We start from the raw sequence: 23,739 nt of genomic DNA, 5'->3' as shown, positions 1-23,739 counted from the left end.
GAGCGATGTTCTTAGCAAGATAGAATGTAATCTGCACAGGCGTGCCTGAAAAACAGTTTATGACATGTTCACATTTTGCAATTTTATTCGTTTTTCATAAAAATGGCCACCATTTTAATGAATTTCATTGAAATCCCAAAATAATTAAAAACAACATTTAACCCATTATATCTTGCCTTTGTACAAAATTTAACCCAAATCTGTACAATCATCTCTGTAAAATGAGCAGAAAACTCATAAAAAACAAAATGGCCACCAGTTCGCCATTATAAATTGAATCACGAAAAAGATGTAACCAATATAAATAGAACACACACCAAAATAAAAAAACAAAAACATAAAAACTGTTGAATTATTGTAACCTCAAGAAAAAGTCAATGACAACAACAATAACCCTTTCCCTTCTCATACTGTGACCTTCATTGGATAATACAGAAAAGGTAAAAACAAATCATTACTATACTAAATTTGAAGGAAATAAGTTTCCTTGGAAACTAATTACTAATAGGAACAATATTGTATTAATATTAAGATGAACGAGTTGAAAACTAGCATGTCAACCTCAATACAACTCTTTCAAAGCAAAAATACTCGCATTCAAAGGTTGGTAAAACAAATTTTTTGAATCATGCCTCAAATCAATCACTGACCAAAATGAAAAAAGTTATCACTGTTAACAATCACTATAAAATACACACATACTTCACATATATTTTTATATTGATCACACAACACAAATTTCAACTACCAGGCTCTTATAACTAAATGTTATAATCATTAAAAGTATGTACCTTGGGCATGATTTAATACTCCTTTGTAATCAAGTCTGGTACAATTAGCGAGATCAAATGTCTCTCTAAATTCAGTTTTATACATATTAATTTTATGAATTTGCCTGCAAGAAACATTCTATACAAGCTGGTATGCTGGTTGGCGATCCGCTCCGCTCAAAAAAACAAGCAACATGTTTTTGGCTGTTTCCATGGTGGGAGACGAACGTGAAGCTAACGTCAGTATATAACTAAATGGTATACGAAGTCACTTAGTTTATTACTAGGATGTATTCTGCTGTTGCACTTATTATTTCCAACCCTTTACCGATAGTATTTTCTAGAATGAAGGCAGCATTTACAGTCTGAGGTGTTTTATCCTAAATTTGTAGAAGGAGATACATCTGGCGTGAAGCTACCCAAAAATCAATTTTTTGGCTGTTGCTATGGCAAGCCAAGAAAATCACAGAAGTAATAATACGTGAAAACACTGGAAATCACACAGACACACACAAAGCCACTAAAGTGATTATAAGGGCAATCCTAGCGGAGCGTATCGCCAATAATATATTAATGTGAGATTCTGGTTCCCGAGATTTAATGGTTCAAACAAATACCCTAATTAATGACTGAAAACATGTTCATTGCTTTCAACTTTGTACTATCATGTCGCAAACTGGTTCAAATTGGCAAAATATAGAAAAACACAAAATATTGTCATTTGAATGTTTTTAAAACAGACATGATTGAAAGACCTCAAATTATTTATTGCAAAAATTGCTAGGCGAAAAAAAACTCCAACACCTTCACTTTGCAATAAATCTCACTCTATAGTACACTACATGTATAACCTACCTTTCTGACATCATAATCATGGTCATGTCCTCCAAGTATCAAATCAATTTCTCTCACATTTTCTGCTAATCTGATATCATTTGGCCATCTCATATGTGTGAGTGCAATCACATAATCTGCACCCTGAAACAAATATTAAACTAATGACATAGTCCCTGTTTGTATTATGCATGAAGTTTAAACTTGATTGGTCCAGGTATGTATGAGATCACAGTCAGCTGGCGTAGTGATAATCAAATAAATGTGATTAATTTACCAATAGATATTTAATATATGGGGGTCAGTCATCTTGAATACGACTTGAAACTAAAGAGACAAGTTGAGAAACAGATTTTTCAGTTTCCTTCAATATATATCAAACTTTGACAGCTAAACGATTCATTCAGGCAAGATTAAGCCAACCAACAAAATTTGTATGAAATCATTGTTTTTTGTGTGGATACAAACATCTAATATTACACGAAAAACATAGTACACTTTCCTTTTTTTTATAAACCAAAATCGTCATACAACTCTGGAGCCAATCACTGATGGCCTTATAATTAGATGATTATATATGGATCAGATACTGCATTCTTTGTAAAAAAAAATAGCCACAAGTCAGCTATTTTCAACCCAATCACACATGACTGAGATTAGATTCCCAAATAGTGAAAATTTGTGATTTTGATGCACTTTCGGCCTCAAAATGTCTGCCATTTGACCATCTTGAACCAGATCATGAAACGAATAAATGTGTATATGTCTGGTATTTTGTTGAATGTGAATGAAAAATGGCTGCCATTCAGCAAATGCTTGTGCATATGTCCGATATAATATGTTTGATGTATGTGTGAACATACATCAAAGTTTTAACTTGATCAACCCAGGCACATATAAGATATTGCTGGATACAAACAGACTCACAAGTCCCGGTTTTCTAGCTTCGCCCAAACGAGCACTAAATATTACCAGTATAAAACCAAATGTGAAGCATGAAAAATGGTTTGGTGTTTCTAGAGAATAAACGTGGGCCAGTTTGAATACCACTGAACTTACCTGTTGCTTCAGTTCTTTTGCTAGCCTACGACCATGAGTCACAAAGTCTAAATAAGTCAAGTCACATCTGTCAATTGTAGCTAATGTTACTAACCATTCTTCTTCCACCAAGCCAATAATACCTAACTGTAGATGGAAGTAGAATAAAATGAAGATAATTAACATTATTATACATCTGTCACCGTAACACCATAAGTTACAGCGTCATTTTGCGGTAGTTTACAGGGTATTCTATGCTTTTTTTTGGGTCTTTATGACTCCCAATTGTGATCTTGCACTCTATTACATGTACTTGCATTGTTGGCCTATCATCCACTTGCTCCAGATATGTTTCTTGCTTAAGGGAGAGATGCAGTTTAACTGACAGGTGTTTTTTTGGTCAAAAGTGATTTTAAAAAAAATTAGCTTCTAAATCATGCCTCTGTTTCCTGTCAAAATTGGTTTACGGTTACATCTGTTTACTATGAAGAAAGTGCCATCTTGAAAACTTTTACCAGTTGTCAATTTTGCTGGGCAGCAGCTCAAATTTCACTAATTCAAGTTTATGAATAAATTAACACCCAGGCACTGTACAATTGTTGGAACACTGTTCAACCCAAAACAATGCCCAACGGCGTTTTGAAGATAAACACATTGTCAATCATTTGTGAAAATTTCAAAAGAAAAGATCAAAGCGTCTAAGAGCTATTTTTTTTAAAGTTCTGGAATGTGCACTAAAAAGAAGCTGAGATAATTGCTAATTTGCATATTTTATAGTTAAGTAAAAATATATGCTGATTTACATCGCCATTGGATTTAACAGAGTTCCATTAATGATTTTAATTTTAAATTTTCACAGAATACAGATGTTCATACAATGCCATAAAAAATAAAAATCAAAGAAAGCTTAGAAAGAACTCCAGTGTGCTGAGAGTATTGAAGACACATTACAAATTAATTCAAAATTACTTGTACCTGAGATATTGATAGAAAAACTGAAAACTAATTATGTAAATCAGGTAACTAATATGAACAGAACAGAACAAAAAAATTATGAATTTTTATGCTAATTAGAGAATTAATATGAACAAATTTTAACCCAAAATTAATCAGGCCTGTCTGTTGTCCTAGAGCATTTATATACCAAATTTTATTCAAATGTGATGATCAGTAATTGAGATATCAGTGTTAATTAATTATGTTAATTAGATGATTAATAAGCATAAATATTTACCAAAAACTAATTGGGTCTCTGCATAGTTCTAGATTCATTGAAATGTGATGATGAGTACTCTTTAAAAGTTTCATTAAAATCCAATTCAAGGTTCTTTATATATCAGTGGAACATTCATGGAAAAAAATTGACTAATTATGCAAATTAGGTAATTAATATCCACAATTATTTACCCTAAAATTAATCAGGTCTCTGCATAGTCCTAGAAGATCTATGTAGCAAGTCTCATTGAAATATGGTGATTAGTACTTGAGATATCAGGCAAAAAGCTGAAAATTAACTAATTATGCTAATAAGGTAATTAATATGCATAAATATTTACCCAAAAACTAATCAGGGGTCTGCACAGTCCTTAAGTAACTATGTACCAAGTTTCATTGAAATGTGATGATTACTACTTGAAATATCAAAAGCTGGAATCTAATTAATTATGCAAATTAGGTAATTAATATCTGCTGATATTACCCTAAAAACTATCAGGTCTGTGCAGTGTCCTATGACATCTATGTACCAAGTTTCATTGAAATGCGATTATTACTACTTGAAATATCAAAAGCTGAAAATTAATTAATTATGCAAATTAGGTAATTAATATGTATTGATATTACCCTAAAAACTATCACGTTTGTGCAGTATCTTATAACATCTATGTACCAAGTTTTATTGAAATGTGATGATTAGTACTTGAGATATCAGTGGAAAAGCCGAAAATTGATTAATCATTATGCAAATTAGGTAATTAATATGGCACAGATTTTTACTTAAAACTAATCAAATCTATGCATTAGTTTGGAGCATCTATGTGCCAAGTTTCATCAAAATCCAATGAGTGGTTCTTTAGATATCAATGGAATAGTCATGGAACAGCTAAAAATCAGCTAATTATCATGCAAGTTAAGTAATTAATATGCATGGATTTTTCTTAAAACCTAATCAAATCTGCGCATTGGCCCAGAGCATCCATGCACAATGTTTCATCAAAAATCAATGTATGGTTCTTGAGATATCAGTGTAACAGACAGACACACATACTTACATTGCTATATGTTCCGAGGACTACATTGGATTAACTTTTAATATAGTTGAATTAACTTTTAATATAGTTGCGATATGAACTCGATTAAAACGTGTCCCTATATAGGGTTGCGTTTTAATCGAGTTTAATTAAATTGAATATCCCGTGACTGAACATAGAAATGTTTGCGAAGCTTAGGTTTAGTATTGGGGGAAGGTATGGTACAATTATATTAATATTAAAATAAACTGAACCATACCTTCCCCCGATACTAAACCTAATCTACGCAAAACGTATTAATAATCAAATTAACTATTAATGTAAATTATGTTTTCCGAGGACTATGAAAATGGTCCTTGGAAGGTTTGTATGTCCTCGGAAGTTGGTATATATGTGTTTTTTGGTCCTCGGAACATATAGCAATGCAAGTACACACACACTAACTGCAAAGACTCCCATTGTGTGCTTCGCACACGGGAGTCAAAAAGTTAAATTTGTCAAAATTTGCAAAATAAACTGCATCTCTACCTTAATTTCTATTTGAGTCACCTGAAAGTTTAATTCCACGATAACAAATTTATTTTAGTATATTTTGGTAATGAATCAATTTCAAGTATGCTTGAAAATCAAACTATGGCTTGATAAGTAGTACATCATAAAAACTTATGACAACTGCATTATGCCAAATAAAAAAAAAATGGTGTGGTTGTAATAACAATGCTTTTGAAAAGTAGTACTGTAAAAGTACTATAATACTATAATATTCCGCATACGTAATAGTAACCGCAATCCGAATTCCGGCTTCAGGGTTAGGTTGGTAGGGATTTTTCAATTACCCGGTAGGTTTATTTTCTTGGATATAGCAGTGTTTATTTACTTTTTCTTGCATGATAAAAGAAGGGTTTTTCAAATATGCGTGTCAAAATCATGTTCAATCACCCATTTTGCAAAGTTTTGAATTTTTGTAAAATCGTTCAAATCATGACACAATTTTGTGATGTTTTCTCAACTATAGCCAATAAAACGTCAGGGTCAAGCAGTAAAAGTAGGTTAAGTTGGGTTCAGGAACCACACAATTTTTTTTCTCTTGGCCTAAATTTAAACTGTGCTGAATAAATTAACTGACATATGGTAACATCACTCAGCTGGGACTACAGGAAAGGTAATCAGTAGAACAACTATGAGCAAACATTACCAACTGAAAAGCATATTAAAACACCAATAATAATGTAGTAGTTGCTGTCAAATACAATTTTAAAGCTCTTCAGTCAAGTAGCCAGCAGACTGAGAGAGCTTGTCAGGCAGCTTGTAGATTGATTAATTTGAAATTTTAGCAACATTAGTTTGGATACATTGACAACTCAAGCATTTTATTTCACCATCTGTCATTTTAAAATATCAAAATGAAATTGATAGATTAGAGATTAATTATATAGGTATGATTATAATTATCTTGGCAGTTTTATCTAGAAAACTAGCTTATTTGTCTTGGTTAATTGCTGTCACAATTAAACTTCTTACCATTTCTTTTCCTGACAATCTACTTTAGAAACTGAGGACTACTTCACTATTACCATTTCACTAAATCTATGAAAAATAAGCCCCCATTTTCTTGTACATGTAGTTTGCATTTGTTGTTAACATTTGTTTTTGCTGCTGTGAAAACATTACTGAGACAAGGGAATCAATTAAAAGCTCTTTCACATGCAAATTAGACATGGTGCATTTTTTTTTCAAAGAAAACACTGAAAATACCACTAAAGTACTACTCAGTATTGTGGGTAGCTCATATTTAAAATCAGTATGGCTGTAATGCATGTTTGGTGGGAATTCATCAAATCAACATGGTTATAATGCAAGTCTGGTGGGAAGTCCTCAAATCAACATGGTTATAATACAAGTCTGGTGGGAAGTCATCAAACCAACATTGCTATAATGCAAGTCTGGTGGGAAGTCATCAAATCAACATGGTTATAATGCAAGTCTGGTGGGAAGTCATCAAATCAACATGGTTATAATGCAAGTCTGGTGGGAAGTCATCAAATCAACATGGTTATAATGCAAGTCTGGTGGGAAGTCCTCAAATCAACATGGTTATAATGCAAGTCTGGTGGGAAGTCATCAAATCAACATGGTTATAATACAAGTCTGGTGGGAAGTCATCAAATCAACATGATTATAATGCAAGTCTGGTGGGAAGTTATCAAATCAACATGGTTATAATGCAAGTCTGGTGGGAAGTCATCAAATCAATATGGTTATAATGCAAGTCTGGTGGGAAGTCATCAAATCAACATGGTTATAATGCAAGTCTGGTGGGAAGTCATCAAATCAACATGGTTATAATGCAAGTCTGGTGGGAAGTCATCAAATCAACATGGTTATAATGCAAGTCTGGTGGGAAGTCATCAAATCAATATGGTTATAATGCAAGTCTGGTGGGAAGTCCTCAAATCAACATGGTTATAATGCAAGTCTGGTGGGAAGTCCTCAAACCAACATTGTTAAAATGCAAGTCTGGTGGGAAGTCATCAAATCAACATGGTTATAATGCAAGTCTGGTGGGAAGTCCTCAAATCAACATGGTTATAATGCAAGTCTGGTGGGAAGTCCTCAAACCAACATTGTTAAAATGCAAGTCTGGTGGGAAGTCATCAAATCAACATAGTTATAATGCAAGTCTGGTGGGAAGTCATCAAACCAACAACATGGTTATAATGCAAGTCTGGTGGGAAGTCATCAAATCAACATTGTTATAATGCAAGTCTGGTGGAAAGTCATCAAATCAACATGGTTATAATGCAAGTCTGGTGGGAAGTTCTCAAACCAACATGGCTATAATGCAAGTCTGGTGGGAAGTCATCAAATCAACATGGTTATAATGCAAGTCTGGTGGGAAGTCATCAAATCAACATGGTTATAATGCAAGTCTGGTGGGAAGTCATCAAATCAACATGGTTATAATGCAAGTCTGGTGGGAAGTCATCAAATCAATATGGTTATAATGCAAGTCTGGTGGGAAGTCATCAAATCAACATGGTTATAATGCAAGTCTGGTGGAAAGTCATCAAATCAACATGGTTATAATGCAAGTCTGGTGGGAAGTCATCAAATCAACATGGTTATAATACAAGTCTGGTGGGAAGTCATCAAACCAACATGGCTATAATGCAAGTCTCATGGGAAGTCATCAAATCAACATGGTTATAATACAAGTCTGGTGGGAAGTCATCAAATCAACATGGTTATAATACAAGTCTGGTGGGAAGTCATCAAACCAACATGGTTATAATGCAAGTCTGGTGGGAAGTCATCAAACCAACATGGCTATAATGCAAGTCTGGTGGGAAGTCATCAAATCAACATGGTTATAATGCAAGTCTGGTGGGAAGTCATCAAATCAACATGGTTATAATGCAAGTCTGGTGGGAAGTCATCAAATCAACATGGTTATAATACAAGTCTGGTGGGAAGTCCTCAAATCAACATGGTTATAATGCAAGTCTGGTGGGAAGTCCTCAAATCAACATGGTTATAATGCAAGTCTGGTGGGAAGTCATCAAATCAACATGGTTATAATGCAAGTCTGGTGGGAAGTCATCAAATCAACATGGTTATAATACAAGTCTGGTGGGAAGTCCTCAAACCAACAACATGGTTATAATGCAAGTCTGGTGGGAAGTCCTCAAACCAACAACATGGTTATAATGCAAGTCTGGTGGGAAGTCATCAAATCAACATGGTTATAATACAAGTCTGGTGGGAAGTCCTCAAATCAACATGGTTATAATGCAAGTCTGGTGGGAAGTCCTCAAATCAACATGGTTATAATGCAAGTCTGGTGGGAAGTCCTCAAATCAACATGGTTATAATGCAAGTCTGGTGGGAAGTCATCAAATCAACATGGTTATAATACAAGTCTGGTGGGAAGTCATCAAATCAACATGATTATAATGCAAGTCTGGTGGGAAGTCATCAAATCAACATGGTTATAATGCAAGTCTGGTGGGAAGTCATCAAATCAATATGGTTATAATGCAAGTCTGGTGGGAAGTCATCAAACCAACATGGTTATAATGCAAGTCTGGTGGGAAGTCATCAAATCAACATGGTTATAATGCAAGTCTGGTGGGAAGTCCTCAAACCAACATTGTTAAAATGCAAGTCTGGTGGGAAGTCATCAAATCAACATGGTTATAATGCAAGTCTGGTGGGAAGTCATCAAACCAACAACATGGTTATAATGCAAGTCTGGTGCATAATGCTAATGCTTATGCTAATAAGGTAATTAATATGCATAAATATTTACCCAAAAACTAATCAGGGGTCTGCACAGTCCTTAAGTAACTATGTACCAAGTTTCATTGAAATGTGATGATTACTACTTGAAATATCAAAAGCTGGAATCTAATTAATTATGCAAATTAGGTAATTAATATCTGCTGATATTACCCTAAAAACTATCAGGTCTGTGCAGTGTCCTATGACATCTATGTACCAAGTTTCATTGAAATGCGATTATTACTACTTGAAATATCAAAAGCTGAAAATTAATTAATTATGCAAATTAGGTAATTAATATGTATTGATATTACCCTAAAAACTATCACGTTTGTGCAGTATCTTATAACATCTATGTACCAAGTTTTATTGAAATGTGATGATTAGTACTTGAGATATCAGTGGAAAAGCCGAAAATTGATTAATCATTATGCAAATTAGGTAATTAATATGGCACAGATTTTTACTTAAAACTAATCAAATCTATGCATTAGTTTGGAGCATCTATGTGCCAAGTTTCATCAAAATCCAATGAGTGGTTCTTTAGATATCAATGGAATAGTCATGGAACAGCTAAAAATCAGCTAATTATCATGCAAGTTAAGTAATTAATATGCATGGATTTTTCTTAAAACCTAATCAAATCTGCGCATTGGCCCAGAGCATCCATGCACAATGTTTCATCAAAAATCAATGTATGGTTCTTGAGATATCAGTGTAACAGACAGACACACATACTTACATTGCTATATGTTCCGAGGACTACATTGGATTAACTTTTAATATAGTTGAATTAACTTTTAATATAGTTGCGATATGAACTCGATTAAAACGTGTCCCTATATAGGGTTGCGTTTTAATCGAGTTTAATTAAATTGAATATCCCGTGACTGAACATAGAAATGTTTGCGAAGCTTAGGTTTAGTATTGGGGGAAGGTATGGTACAATTATATTAATATTAAAATAAACTGAACCATACCTTCCCCCGATACTAAACCTAATCTACGCAAAACGTATTAATAATCAAATTAACTATTAATGTAAATTATGTTTTCCGAGGACTATGAAAATGGTCCTTGGAAGGTTTGTATGTCCTCGGAAGTTGGTATATATGTGTTTTTTGGTCCTCGGAACATATAGCAATGCAAGTACACACACACTAACTGCAAAGACTCCCATTGTGTGCTTCGCACACGGGAGTCAAAAAGTTAAATTTGTCAAAATTTGCAAAATAAACTGCATCTCTACCTTAATTTCTATTTGAGTCACCTGAAAGTTTAATTCCACGATAACAAATTTATTTTAGTATATTTTGGTAATGAATCAATTTCAAGTATGCTTGAAAATCAAACTATGGCTTGATAAGTAGTACATCATAAAAACTTATGACAACTGCATTATGCCAAATAAAAAAAAAATGGTGTGGTTGTAATAACAATGCTTTTGAAAAGTAGTACTGTAAAAGTACTATAATACTATAATATTCCGCATACGTAATAGTAACCGCAATCCGAATTCCGGCTTCAGGGTTAGGTTGGTAGGGATTTTTCAATTACCCGGTAGGTTTATTTTCTTGGATATAGCAGTGTTTATTTACTTTTTCTTGCATGATAAAAGAAGGGTTTTTCAAATATGCGTGTCAAAATCATGTTCAATCACCCATTTTGCAAAGTTTTGAATTTTTGTAAAATCGTTCAAATCATGACACAATTTTGTGATGTTTTCTCAACTATAGCCAATAAAACGTCAGGGTCAAGCAGTAAAAGTAGGTTAAGTTGGGTTCAGGAACCACACAATTTTTTTTCTCTTGGCCTAAATTTAAACTGTGCTGAATAAATTAACTGACATATGGTAACATCACTCAGCTGGGACTACAGGAAAGGTAATCAGTAGAACAACTATGAGCAAACATTACCAACTGAAAAGCATATTAAAACACCAATAATAATGTAGTAGTTGCTGTCAAATACAATTTTAAAGCTCTTCAGTCAAGTAGCCAGCAGACTGAGAGAGCTTGTCAGGCAGCTTGTAGATTGATTAATTTGAAATTTTAGCAACATTAGTTTGGATACATTGACAACTCAAGCATTTTATTTCACCATCTGTCATTTTAAAATATCAAAATGAAATTGATAGATTAGAGATTAATTATATAGGTATGATTATAATTATCTTGGCAGTTTTATCTAGAAAACTAGCTTATTTGTCTTGGTTAATTGCTGTCACAATTAAACTTCTTACCATTTCTTTTCCTGACAATCTACTTTAGAAACTGAGGACTACTTCACTATTACCATTTCACTAAATCTATGAAAAATAAGCCCCCATTTTCTTGTACATGTAGTTTGCATTTGTTGTTAACATTTGTTTTTGCTGCTGTGAAAACATTACTGAGACAAGGGAATCAATTAAAAGCTCTTTCACATGCAAATTAGACATGGTGCATTTTTTTTTCAAAGAAAACACTGAAAATACCACTAAAGTACTACTCAGTATTGTGGGTAGCTCATATTTAAAATCAGTATGGCTGTAATGCATGTTTGGTGGGAAGTCATCAAATCAACATGGTTATAATGCAAGTCTGGTGGGAAGTCCTCAAATCAACATGGTTATAATACAAGTCTGGTGGGAAGTCATCAAACCAACATTGCTATAATGCAAGTCTGGTGGGAAGTCATCAAATCAACATGGTTATAATGCAAGTCTGGTGGGAAGTCATCAAATCAACATGGTTATAATGCAAGTCTGGTGGGAAGTCATCAAATCAACATGGTTATAATGCAAGTCTGGTGGGAAGTCCTCAAATCAACATGGTTATAATGCAAGTCTGGTGGGAAGTCATCAAATCAACATGGTTATAATACAAGTCTGGTGGGAAGTCATCAAATCAACATGATTATAATGCAAGTCTGGTGGGAAGTTATCAAATCAACATGGTTATAATGCAAGTCTGGTGGGAAGTCATCAAATCAATATGGTTATAATGCAAGTCTGGTGGGAAGTCATCAAATCAACATGGTTATAATGCAAGTCTGGTGGGAAGTCATCAAATCAACATGGTTATAATGCAAGTCTGGTGGGAAGTCATCAAATCAACATGGTTATAATGCAAGTCTGGTGGGAAGTCATCAAATCAATATGGTTATAATGCAAGTCTGGTGGGAAGTCCTCAAATCAACATGGTTATAATGCAAGTCTGGTGGGAAGTCCTCAAACCAACATTGTTAAAATGCAAGTCTGGTGGGAAGTCATCAAATCAACATGGTTATAATGCAAGTCTGGTGGGAAGTCCTCAAATCAACATGGTTATAATGCAAGTCTGGTGGGAAGTCCTCAAACCAACATTGTTAAAATGCAAGTCTGGTGGGAAGTCATCAAATCAACATAGTTATAATGCAAGTCTGGTGGGAAGTCATCAAACCAACAACATGGTTATAATGCAAGTCTGGTGGGAAGTCATCAAATCAACATTGTTATAATGCAAGTCTGGTGGAAAGTCATCAAATCAACATGGTTATAATGCAAGTCTGGTGGGAAGTTCTCAAACCAACATGGCTATAATGCAAGTCTGGTGGGAAGTCATCAAATCAACATGGTTATAATGCAAGTCTGGTGGGAAGTCATCAAATCAACATGGTTATAATGCAAGTCTGGTGGGAAGTCATCAAATCAACATGGTTATAATGCAAGTCTGGTGGGAAGTCATCAAATCAATATGGTTATAATGCAAGTCTGGTGGGAAGTCATCAAATCAACATGGTTATAATGCAAGTCTGGTGGAAAGTCATCAAATCAACATGGTTATAATGCAAGTCTGGTGGGAAGTCATCAAATCAACATGGTTATAATACAAGTCTGGTGGGAAGTCATCAAACCAACATGGCTATAATGCAAGTCTCATGGGAAGTCATCAAATCAACATGGTTATAATACAAGTCTGGTGGGAAGTCATCAAATCAACATGGTTATAATACAAGTCTGGTGGGAAGTCATCAAACCAACATGGTTATAATGCAAGTCTGGTGGGAAGTCATCAAACCAACATGGCTATAATGCAAGTCTGGTGGGAAGTCATCAAATCAACATGGTTATAATGCAAGTCTGGTGGGAAGTCATCAAATCAACATGGTTATAATGCAAGTCTGGTGGGAAGTCATCAAATCAACATGGTTATAATACAAGTCTGGTGGGAAGTCCTCAAATCAACATGGTTATAATGCAAGTCTGGTGGGAAGTCCTCAAATCAACATGGTTATAATGCAAGTCTGGTGGGAAGTCATCAAATCAACATGGTTATAATGCAAGTCTGGTGGGAAGTCATCAAATCAACATGGTTATAATACAAGTCTGGTGGGAAGTCCTCAAACCAACAACATGGTTATAATGCAAGTCTGGTGGGAAGTCCTCAAACCAACAACATGGTTATAATGCAAGTCTGGTGGGAAGTCATCAAATCAACATGGTTATAATACAAGTCTGGTGGGAAGTCCTCAAATCAACATGGTTATAATGCAAGTCTGGTGGGAAGTCCTCAAATCAACATGGTTATAATGCAAGTCTGGTGGGAAGTCCTCAAATCAACATGGTTATAATGCAAGTCTGGTGGGAAGTCATCAAATCAACATGGTTATAATACAAGTCTGGTGGGAAGTCATCAAATCAACATGATTATAATGCAAGTCTGGTGGGAAGTCATCAAATCAACATGGTTATAATGCAAGTCTGGTGGGAAGTCATCAAATCAATATGGTTATAATGCAAGTCTGGTGGGAAGTCATCAAACCAACATGGTTATAATGCAAGTCTGGTGGGAAGTCATCAAATCAACATGGTTATAATGCAAGTCTGGTGGGAAGTCATCAAATCAACATGGTTATAATGCAAGTCTGGTGGGAAGTCATCAAATCAACATGGTTATAATGCAAGTCTGGTGGGAAGTCATCAAATCAATATGGTTATAATGCAAGTCTGGTGGGAAGTCCTCAAATCAACATGGTTATAATGCAAGTCTGGTGGGAAGTCCTCAAACCAACATTGTTAAAATGCAAGTCTGGTGGGAAGTCATCAAATCAACATGGTTATAATGCAAGTCTGGTGGGAAGTCCTCAAATCAACATGGTTATAATGCAAGTCTGGTGGGAAGTCCTCAAACCAACATTGTTAAAATGCAAGTCTGGTGGGAAGTCATCAAATCAACATGGTTATAATGCAAGTCTGGTGGGAAGTCATCAAACCAACAACATGGTTATAATGCAAGTCTGGTGGGAAGTCATCAAATCAACATTGTTATAATGCAAGTCTGGTGGAAAGTCATCAAATCAACATGGTTATAATGCAAGTCTGGTGGGAAGTTCTCAAACCAACATGGCTATAATGCAAGTCTGGTGGGAAGTCATCAAATCAACATGGTTATAATGCAAGTCTGGTGGGAAGTCATCAAATCAACATGGTTATAATACAAGTCTGGTGGCAAGTCCTCAAACCAACAACATGGTTATAATGCAAGTCTGGTGGGAAGTCCTCAAACCAACAACATGGTTATAATGCAAGTCTGGTGGGAGGTCATCAAATTCAACATTGTTATAATGCAAGTCTGGTGGGAAGTCATCAAATTCAACATTGTTATAATGCAAGTCTGGTGGGAAGTCCTCAAACCAACAACATGGTTATAATGCAAGTCTGGTGGGAAGTCATCAAATCAACATGGTTATAATGCAAGTCTGGTGGGAAGTCCTCAAACCAACAACATGGTTATAATGCAAGTCTGGTGGGAAGTCCTCAAATAAACATGGTTATAATGCAAGTCTGGTGGGAAGTCATCAAATTCAACATTGTTATAATGCAAGTCTGGTGGGAAGTCATCAAATCAACATGGTTATAATACAAGCCTGGTGGAAAGTCATCAAATCAACATGGTTATAATGCAAGTCTGGTGGGAAGTCATCAAATCAACATGGTTATAATACAAGTCTGGTGGGAAGTCATCAAATCAACATGGTTATAATGCAAGTCTGGTGGGAAGTCATCAAATCAACATGGTTATAATACAAGTCTGGTGGAAAGTCATCAAATCAACATGGTTATAATGCAAGTCTGGTGGGAAGTCATCAAACCAACATGGCTATAATGCAAGTCTGGTGGGAAGTCATCAAATCAACATGGTTATAATGCAAGTCTGGTGGAAAGTCATCAAATCAACATGGTTATAATACAAGTCTGGTGGGAAGTCCTCAAACCAACAACATGGTTATAATGCAAGTGTAGTGGGAAGTCCTCAAACCAACAACATGGTTATAATGCAAGTCTGGTGGGAAGTCATCAAATCAACATGGTTATAATACAAGTCTGGTGGGAAGTCCTCAAATCAACATGGTTATAATGCAAGTCTGGTGGGAAGTCCTCAAATCAACATGGTTATAATGCAAGTCTGGTGGGAAGTCATCAAATCAACATGGTTATAATGCAAGTCTGGTGGGAAGTCATCAAATCAACATGGTTATAATACAAGTCTGGTGGGAAGTCCTCAAACCAACAACATGGTTATAATGCAAGTCTGGTGGGAAGTCCTCAAACCAACAACATGGTTATAATGCAAGTCTGGTGGGAGGTCATCAAATTCAACATTGTTATAATGCAAGTCTGGTGGGAAGTCATCAAATTCAACATTGTTATAATGCAAGTCTGGTGGGAAGTCCTCAAACCAACAACATGGTTATAATGCAAGTCTGGTGGGAAGTCATCAAATCAACATGGTTATAATGCAAGTCTGGTGGGAAGTCCTCAAACCAACAACATGGTTATAATGCAAGTCTGGTGGGAAGTCCTCAAATAAACATGGTTATAATGCAAGTCTGGTGGGAAGTCATCAAATCAACATGGTTATAATACAAGCCTGGTGGAAAGTCATCAAATCAACATGGTTATAATGCAAGTCTGGTGGGAAGTCATCAAATCAACATGGTTATAATACAAGTCTGGTGGGAAGTCATCAAATCAACATGGTTACAATGCAAGTCTGGTGGGAAGTCATCAAATCAACATGGTTATAATACAAGTCTGGTGGAAAGTCATCAAATCAACATGGTTATAATGCAAGTCTGGTGGGAAGTCATCAAATCAACATGGTTATAATGCAAGTCTGGTGGGAAGTCATCAAATCAACATGGTTATAATACAAGTCTGGTGGGAAGTCCTCAAATCAACATAGTTATAATGCAAGTCTGGTGGGAAGTCCTCAAATCAACATGGTTATAATACAAGTCTGGTGGAAAGTCCTCAAATCAACATGGTTATAATGCAAGTCTGGTGGGAAGTCATCAAACCAACATGGTTATAATGCAAGTCTGGTGGGAAGTCATCAAATCAACATGGTTATAATGCAAGTCTGGTGGGAAGTCCTCAAATCAACATGGTTATAATGCAAGTCTGGTGGGAAGTCCTCAAATCAACATGGTTATAATGCAAGTCTGGTGGGAAGTCCTCAAACCAACATGGCTATAATGCAAGTCTGGTGGGAAGTCCACAAACCAACATGGTTATAATGCAAGTCTGGTGGGAAGTCCTCAAACCAACATGGCTATAATGCAAGTCTGGTGGGAAGTCATCAAATTCAACATGGTTATAATGCAAGTCTGGTGGGAAGTCCTCAAACAACAACATGGTTATAATGCAAGTCTGGTGGGAAGTCCTCAAACCAACGATATTGTTATAATGAAAGTCTGGTGGGAAGTCCTCAAACCAACATGGCTATAATGCAAGTCTGGTGGGAAGTCATCAAATTCAACATTGTTATAATGCAAGTCTGGTGGGATGGCCTCAAATCAACATGGTTATAATGCAAGTCTGGTGGGAAGTCATCAAATTCAACATTGTTAAAATGCAAGTCTGCAAGTTTGGCATATAAAATGGCCACCAGTCAAAAAACTCTGAAAATTAATGGATGTTTCTCAATAGTCATTGCCAATATTCTAAGGCCACACTGATTTAATTTTATGGATGACATCCTCTAGAGATCCCTGAACTAATGCGAAAGGGCAAGAAAAAAAAATCCTGCCAAAAAAAAAAATCCTGCTAAAACCACAGGACTACAGAGCTGGTATTACGAATTGAACCACAGAGCAGAGTGTATCAAAAAAATACCCAACAAGAAGTCTTTATTTGTAGGTTGATGTACACATCTCGTACTGTATTACTGTCACAGGTATAACCTTTTCAGACAAGCTCTAGTACATGTAGTCATGAAGTACCTTCAGTCAGAACACTGCATTCAAGGTACAGCATGAACACCATTTTCAGTACAAGTCAATGCGGAATGTACATATCACTACTTTATAACAATAACAAACAAAACATTGCACTGTGTGTGCAAGCAAATTACCGAATCAGAAAATGAAAAAAAAATAAGAAGAAAATTTTCTTCACCTCGAACGCGGACTTCGGTCGAGGAGCTTCCTCTGCTTTTGTTGCAGTTTTGTCGACTTGACCGACTTTTAGGCCACCACACACCTCCACTCCTCTCCTCAGCCACTCTGGACAATATTTCCTTAAGGTTGTCTGGGCGAAACTCACTTGCCGCTACCAATCTCTCGTATATTTGTGTAAGCGTCACATCTTCCTGGCTGACATCAATTGCGTACCAGTCTACAACAATCCCTCCGTTTTTCCTCTGAGCTTTTATGCTCACGTATTTTGGTGGCGTGATTGCCATGTTGGAATCATTTACGACAAAATTGGCATGTTTTGAGGTAGTCCAAAACGAGTTTTACGACAAGCCAGCGCTTTGTGACAATATGAGTCGGCATATTCCGGGCCGAAAACTGATCTGTGGAGACTCATCGTTGAAGATTTTTTTTTTTTTTATTTTGACAACAGGCGAAAACTAATGCGCGCACAGATGTCATCCATGAAATTAAGTTGGTGTGGCCTAACTTGAATCAGTCATTGCCAATATTCTAAACAGACTCAACCAGCAACATTTGGAGGTAATGCATTTAAAATGTAGGTTTTTAGGCTTTTTGGGGTTCAAGTTGGCCATTTTAAATCTGAACAGAAAAGAAAACTGGAGCATATGTATACCATCATGTATTAACTATGTAGCAAGTTTTTGGGTAAATCAATCTATGAACTTTTTGACAACCGTGTGCGAAGCACACAATATAATGGGAGTCTTTGCAGTTAGCCTGTTTGTGTGTGCTCTGGGCTAATGTGCAGATTTAATTAGGTTTTGGTTGAAAACCATGCATATTAATTACCTAATTTGCATGATAATTAGCTAATTTTTAGCTGTTCCATGACTGTTCCACTGATATCTAAGGAGCCATTCATTGGATTTTGATGAAACTTGGTACATAGATGCTCTGGACTAATGCACAGATTTGTTCAAGTTTTGGGTAAAAATCCATGCATATAATTAACCTAATTTGCATAAAGATTAGTAAATTTTCGACTTTTCCATTGTTATCTCAGGTACTAATCATCACATTTCAATGAAACTTACATAGATACATAGGACAATGCACAGATAGGTATGTAAAATATTAATTACCTAATTTGCATAATTAATCAATTTTCAGCTTTTGATATTTTAATATATATATATATATATTGAGGTAATCCACAGACATGATTAGTTGATAAACATGCCTATTGATTATCTGTTATTAGCCATTTCTGATATCTAAAAAAATCAGATTTAAATTGATTTCTTCAAAGAGGTGCTCTTAGACTAAAACCGTGGATGAAAAATCAAATGTATTTTCTATATGTATTATAAATTTTGAAAATGTGAATCACTTTGTTTTCATGTTGTGCATCTCAAAAAGCAGACAACTATTAGTTGCCAAGCTACTCGTTTGAAAAGCAAATCTTAAATTTTGAATCAATTTTAATGTGTCTCCAATACTCTCAGCACAAGGGAGTACTTTCTCAGCTTTCTTTCATTTATAGATAATGTGAAAAACAGAAGCATGAACCTCATTCCATAATCCTTTTTAACTGTGCCAAATTGGGGCTAACAAAAACATTACTTGTTGAACTTTCGAAGTAGTCAATTTTTAGAGCAAAGCTGCTTCATTTCAGGAGTTAACAGTAACATATCTGTGTTAATTTATGACCATCTCATTGATATCCATTTTAATTTCCCTAAAGAATTTACATTGCCACTCTCCCACACTTTGCATTGTACATTTAACTGACATGCAATATACACACTTGAATGATTTCTGAGATGTTGTATCTATTTTCTATACGTTATATAGTGTATCATACATTGGATCTTGTGCTAGTTAGGATCTCAAAATCACAAGGACTTAATTGTAACATATCTGTGTTAATTTATGACTGTCTCATCGATAACTATTTTAATCTCCCAAAAGAATTTACACTGGCACTTTCCCACACTTCCATAGTACAGCTAGCTGATATGCAATTATACACACTTCAATGAAGTTTATAACAGCAATGTAAAATCCATTTTACAGTATGGGAGCAAAAGCTGGAGGGTCACCAAGGTTGACATGAAAAAGCTATCAAGTTTTCACCATAACTGCCTCAGGCGCATCTGCTAAGTTTTCTGGCCCTGCTGAATATCCACCTCGGACCTACTCAAAAGAACTGGAGCCACCTGCATCATTGCACAAATAAGGCTTAGAAGACTCAGATGGCTTGGGCATGTTCTCAGAATACCTGATTCATACAACACCAAGATAGCTCTCTGCTGGACACCACAAGGAAAACGACCAAGGGGCAGATCGAAAAACACCTGGCGGAGAACCATTGAGCAAGAACTCAGGGAAATGGGTTTTTCAATTATGTTTTTCTTTGTACCAAGTTTTAAATAAATCAGTCAAAAAGTGTACACCAGTAACACATCATGTGTGATCTGTGAAAATAAAATTGGCCCAGACATTCCTGAAAATGGTAGACGACATATTGATGTCGTTTCAAGATGATGTTTTATTCATTTTTTTGGACAGTGGCCTTCAGTCAGTCTAATGTCAGTCAAAGGCAAGTCTGAAATCAAAGTTAAATTCTGCAAACCTGTGTAAATATGAAAAATGCAATTACTGTAATTGTTTTTAAATACAAAAACATATCTAGGGAATAAATATTCCCAAAAGTCAGAAAAAGAGCAATTACATTAGAGGTTAAAATCATCAGCCAGTAGATGTTCAGCTCTACTATAAATTTGATCAAAATAATTGAAAAATGTAATAATCATCCCCTACATAACAAGAACATATACAGCTGACTGAAACTTTGCCGGAAATGTTCAAATTACTGTACACATTCCCATAGCACTTAGCTCTGAAATAAATGTTATGCATTGCAAAGATAATTGACATTAGGAGAGTAAATGGTCTAAAGAGGGGAGCTAAAAATTATATTATTTGAGGCATCACAAAGTGGTGGTTTTTTTTTTTTACAATTGAGTCCTGACTGAATGTATAAACACATTCTATTTCAAAGAAACTTATTTTGTTGTTGTTGAGTAATAGTTGAGTTTGTACTGTTACTCATACCTACTGGTGACTGCACATATTCTACACCAATTATATAGTACCACAAAAAAAAAACTAGTCCACTCACCTTTTTGCCAGACCATTCTATAATATGTTTCACTAATCCATCTGCTAGTGGTTCTTCAGTTAAATTATCCAATACATTACTCATCATCCAAGGAAAGTTAGTTTCCATGACAACATCATTCAATTCATCTACACCAAAATCTATGTAAATATGAAAGATAAACGATTTGATCGATCTGAGTTTAAATGTCAAACCATTAAGAAGGTTACATGCATCATTGCTTAATTCAATTATATTGATTACTGTTTTAATGTGTAAGTGGTTGTTGCTCACAGGCATACATATCAACATGTCATTGTTGATTGGACATTTACTTTAGGGGGGGTAATCTGTTTCCTACATGTAGGTCCCTCTTTTTAAAGTTAGTTCAGTTATCCTGCAGTTATCTTCTATTCATTGCGGCAAAAATATTGAGTTACATAATATGAGGTTATTACGAGAATACTGCAAAGTATGCACAGAGACAGTACAACAGCAATATCAACCAGATGTTGTTGCGACTGTGTACTGTCTGAGTGCATACTTTGCGGTATCCTCATAATAACCTTATTATTATAAGGTTCAGTTATCCTGCAGTTATCTTCTATTCATTGCGGCAAGAATATTGAGTTACATAATATGAGGTTATTACGAGTATACTGCAAAGTATGCACAGAGACAGTACAACAGCAGTATCAACCCGATGTTGTTGCGACTGTGTACTGTCTGAGTGCATACTTTGCGGTATCCTCATAATAACCTTATTATTATAAGGTTCAGTTATCCTGCAGTTATCTTCTATTCATTGCGGCAAGAATATTGAGTTACATAATATAAGGTTACCATTACGAGAATACTGCAAAGTATGCAAAGAGACAGTACAACAGCAGTATCAACCAGATGTTGTTGCGACTGTGTACTGTCTGAGTGCATACTTTGCGGTATCCTCATAATAACCTTATTATTATAAGGTTCAGTTATCCTGCAGTTATCTTCTATTCATTGCGGCAAGAATATTGAGTTACATAATATGAGGTTATTACGAGTATACTGCAAAGTATGCACAGAGACAGTACAACAGCAGTATCAACCAGATGTTGTTGCGACTGTGTACTGTCTGAGTGCATACTTTGCGGTATCCTCATAATAACCTTATTATTATAAGGTTCAGTTATCCTGCAGTTATCTTCTATTCATTGCGGCAAGAATATTGAGTTACATAATATGAGGTTATTACGAGTATACTGCAAAGTATGCACAGAGACAGTACAACAGCAGTATCAACCCGATGTTGTTGCGACTGTGTACTGTCTGAGTGCATACTTTGCGGTATCCTCATAATAACCTTATTATTATAAGGTTCAGTTATCCTGCAGTTATCTTCTATTCATTGCGGCAAGAATATTGAGTTACATAATATGAGGTTACCATTACGAGAATACTGCAAAGTATGCAAAGAGACAGTACAACAGCAGTATCAACCAGATGTTGTTGCGACTGTGTACTGTCTGAGTGCATACTTTGCGGTATCCTCATAATAACCTTATTATTATAAGGTTCAGTTATCCTGCAGTTATCTTCTATTCATTGCGGCAAGAATATTGAGTTACATAACATGAGGTTATTACGAGAATACTGCAAAGTATGCACAGAGACAGTACAACAGCAGTATCAACCCGATGTTGTTGCGACTGTGTACTGTCTGAGTGCATACTTTGCGGTATCCTCATAATAACCTTATTATTATAAGGTTCAGTTATCCTGCAGTTGTCTTCTATTCATTGCGGCAAGAATATTGAGTTACATAATATGAGGTTATTACGAGAATACTGCAAAGTATGCACAGAGACAGTACAACAGCCGTATCAACCAGATGTTGTTGCGACTGTGTACTGTCTGAGTGCATACTTTGCGGTATCCTCATAATAACCTTATTATTATACATCTTTACTTGCCAGGAATACATCATGGGAATGCCGAAATCCAAAGCATTTAGAACAGATTTAGCAAACTTCTTTGTCAAACTTTTGGGCAGCCTTGTTTGTCGTTCCATATTTCGAATTTGTGTTTCCTAACATGATAGGATGAAAATACCTAGTGCAAAATTATGGCATGCTGTAACTTATGGTGTTACGGTGACAGATGTATAATAATAGTCTTTATGAACGAGATATGGCTTTTGCAGAACAAGTGCGTACAGTGATTGAGTGGCTGGGTCTGTGTGCATGAGTTAGCTGTATGTCCACACATATCCAGTTCGTAAATGTTTTATCATATACTTTATAGGTGCCATTAAAAATAAATTCAATTGTTGTGAGCTACTGGTGTCCATTTATTTTGGTTATTAATCTTATTTCTGTCATTTATTATAACATTCACAGTGCAAATTGATATTTCTGTGCTGACATTCTGAACAGGAACAAGTGAACAAATATTGGTAAATCAAATTCATTGTCATTAGTTCATCTCTCAACATGGTTATGTCAATAATTCAGTGGTATGTTTACTCACAATTGAATTGAAATTACACACCAAATGCATCATACATTTGGCTCAACAATAAATAAAGAATACAATATGTTACATAATAAGAGGTTTTTCGAAAAAAATGGATTTTTTCTCATTTTCTCAAGAGAAAAACTGAAATATGTGCGATAATAACATGTGACACCTGTGCACATAAAGAATACTATACAGCTTATATTGCTTTATAACAATAATTCCCCATGGAAATGTAATTCTGTAATGTACTAGATTTCCAGCTAGCATGTTTAACAAAGCACTTAAGATGGTCATCACAATAAAAGAACTGACCTCCACCCTACTTTCTTTAATACTCCTACTACAGTAGCGTCAATGTAATTTTATTACCATATTTTTATTATAATCGGTCAGCATTAAAAAAAATGAAATATGTTGTCAGCATTTAACAAATAATTATCAGGCATCTGGAATGAAATGATAACCATTTTTTAAGACAAACAATAAATCTGAAATTGAC

The 23,739-nt window shown here is 35.3% G+C and overlaps 1 protein-coding gene across 1 annotated transcript in view; it reads right to left on the bottom strand.

The window, feature by feature from the left end:
• The window catches only part of LOC144344643 (uncharacterized), a 45,973-nt gene that overhangs the window by 10,908 nt on the left and 11,326 nt on the right, over positions 1-23,739 (bottom strand). Inside the window, exons 4-6 of the mRNA XM_085500627.1 lie at positions 20,760-20,899; positions 2,664-2,789; positions 1,626-1,748 (exon numbers count right to left, since the gene is read on the bottom strand). Of these exons, the coding sequence (XP_085356753.1) occupies positions 1,626-1,748; positions 2,664-2,789; positions 20,760-20,899 (389 nt within the window). The remainder of the gene's footprint in view (positions 1-1,625; positions 1,749-2,663; positions 2,790-20,759; positions 20,900-23,739) is intronic.

This window comes from Saccoglossus kowalevskii, chromosome 6 (assembly GCF_978046115.1).
Source record: "Saccoglossus kowalevskii chromosome 6, keSacKowa6.1, whole genome shotgun sequence".
Taxonomy (NCBI): domain Eukaryota; kingdom Metazoa; phylum Hemichordata; class Enteropneusta; family Harrimaniidae; genus Saccoglossus; species Saccoglossus kowalevskii.
The sequence above is the reverse complement of the archived record's forward strand: the minus strand, read 5'-3'. Positions and strand labels throughout refer to the sequence as shown.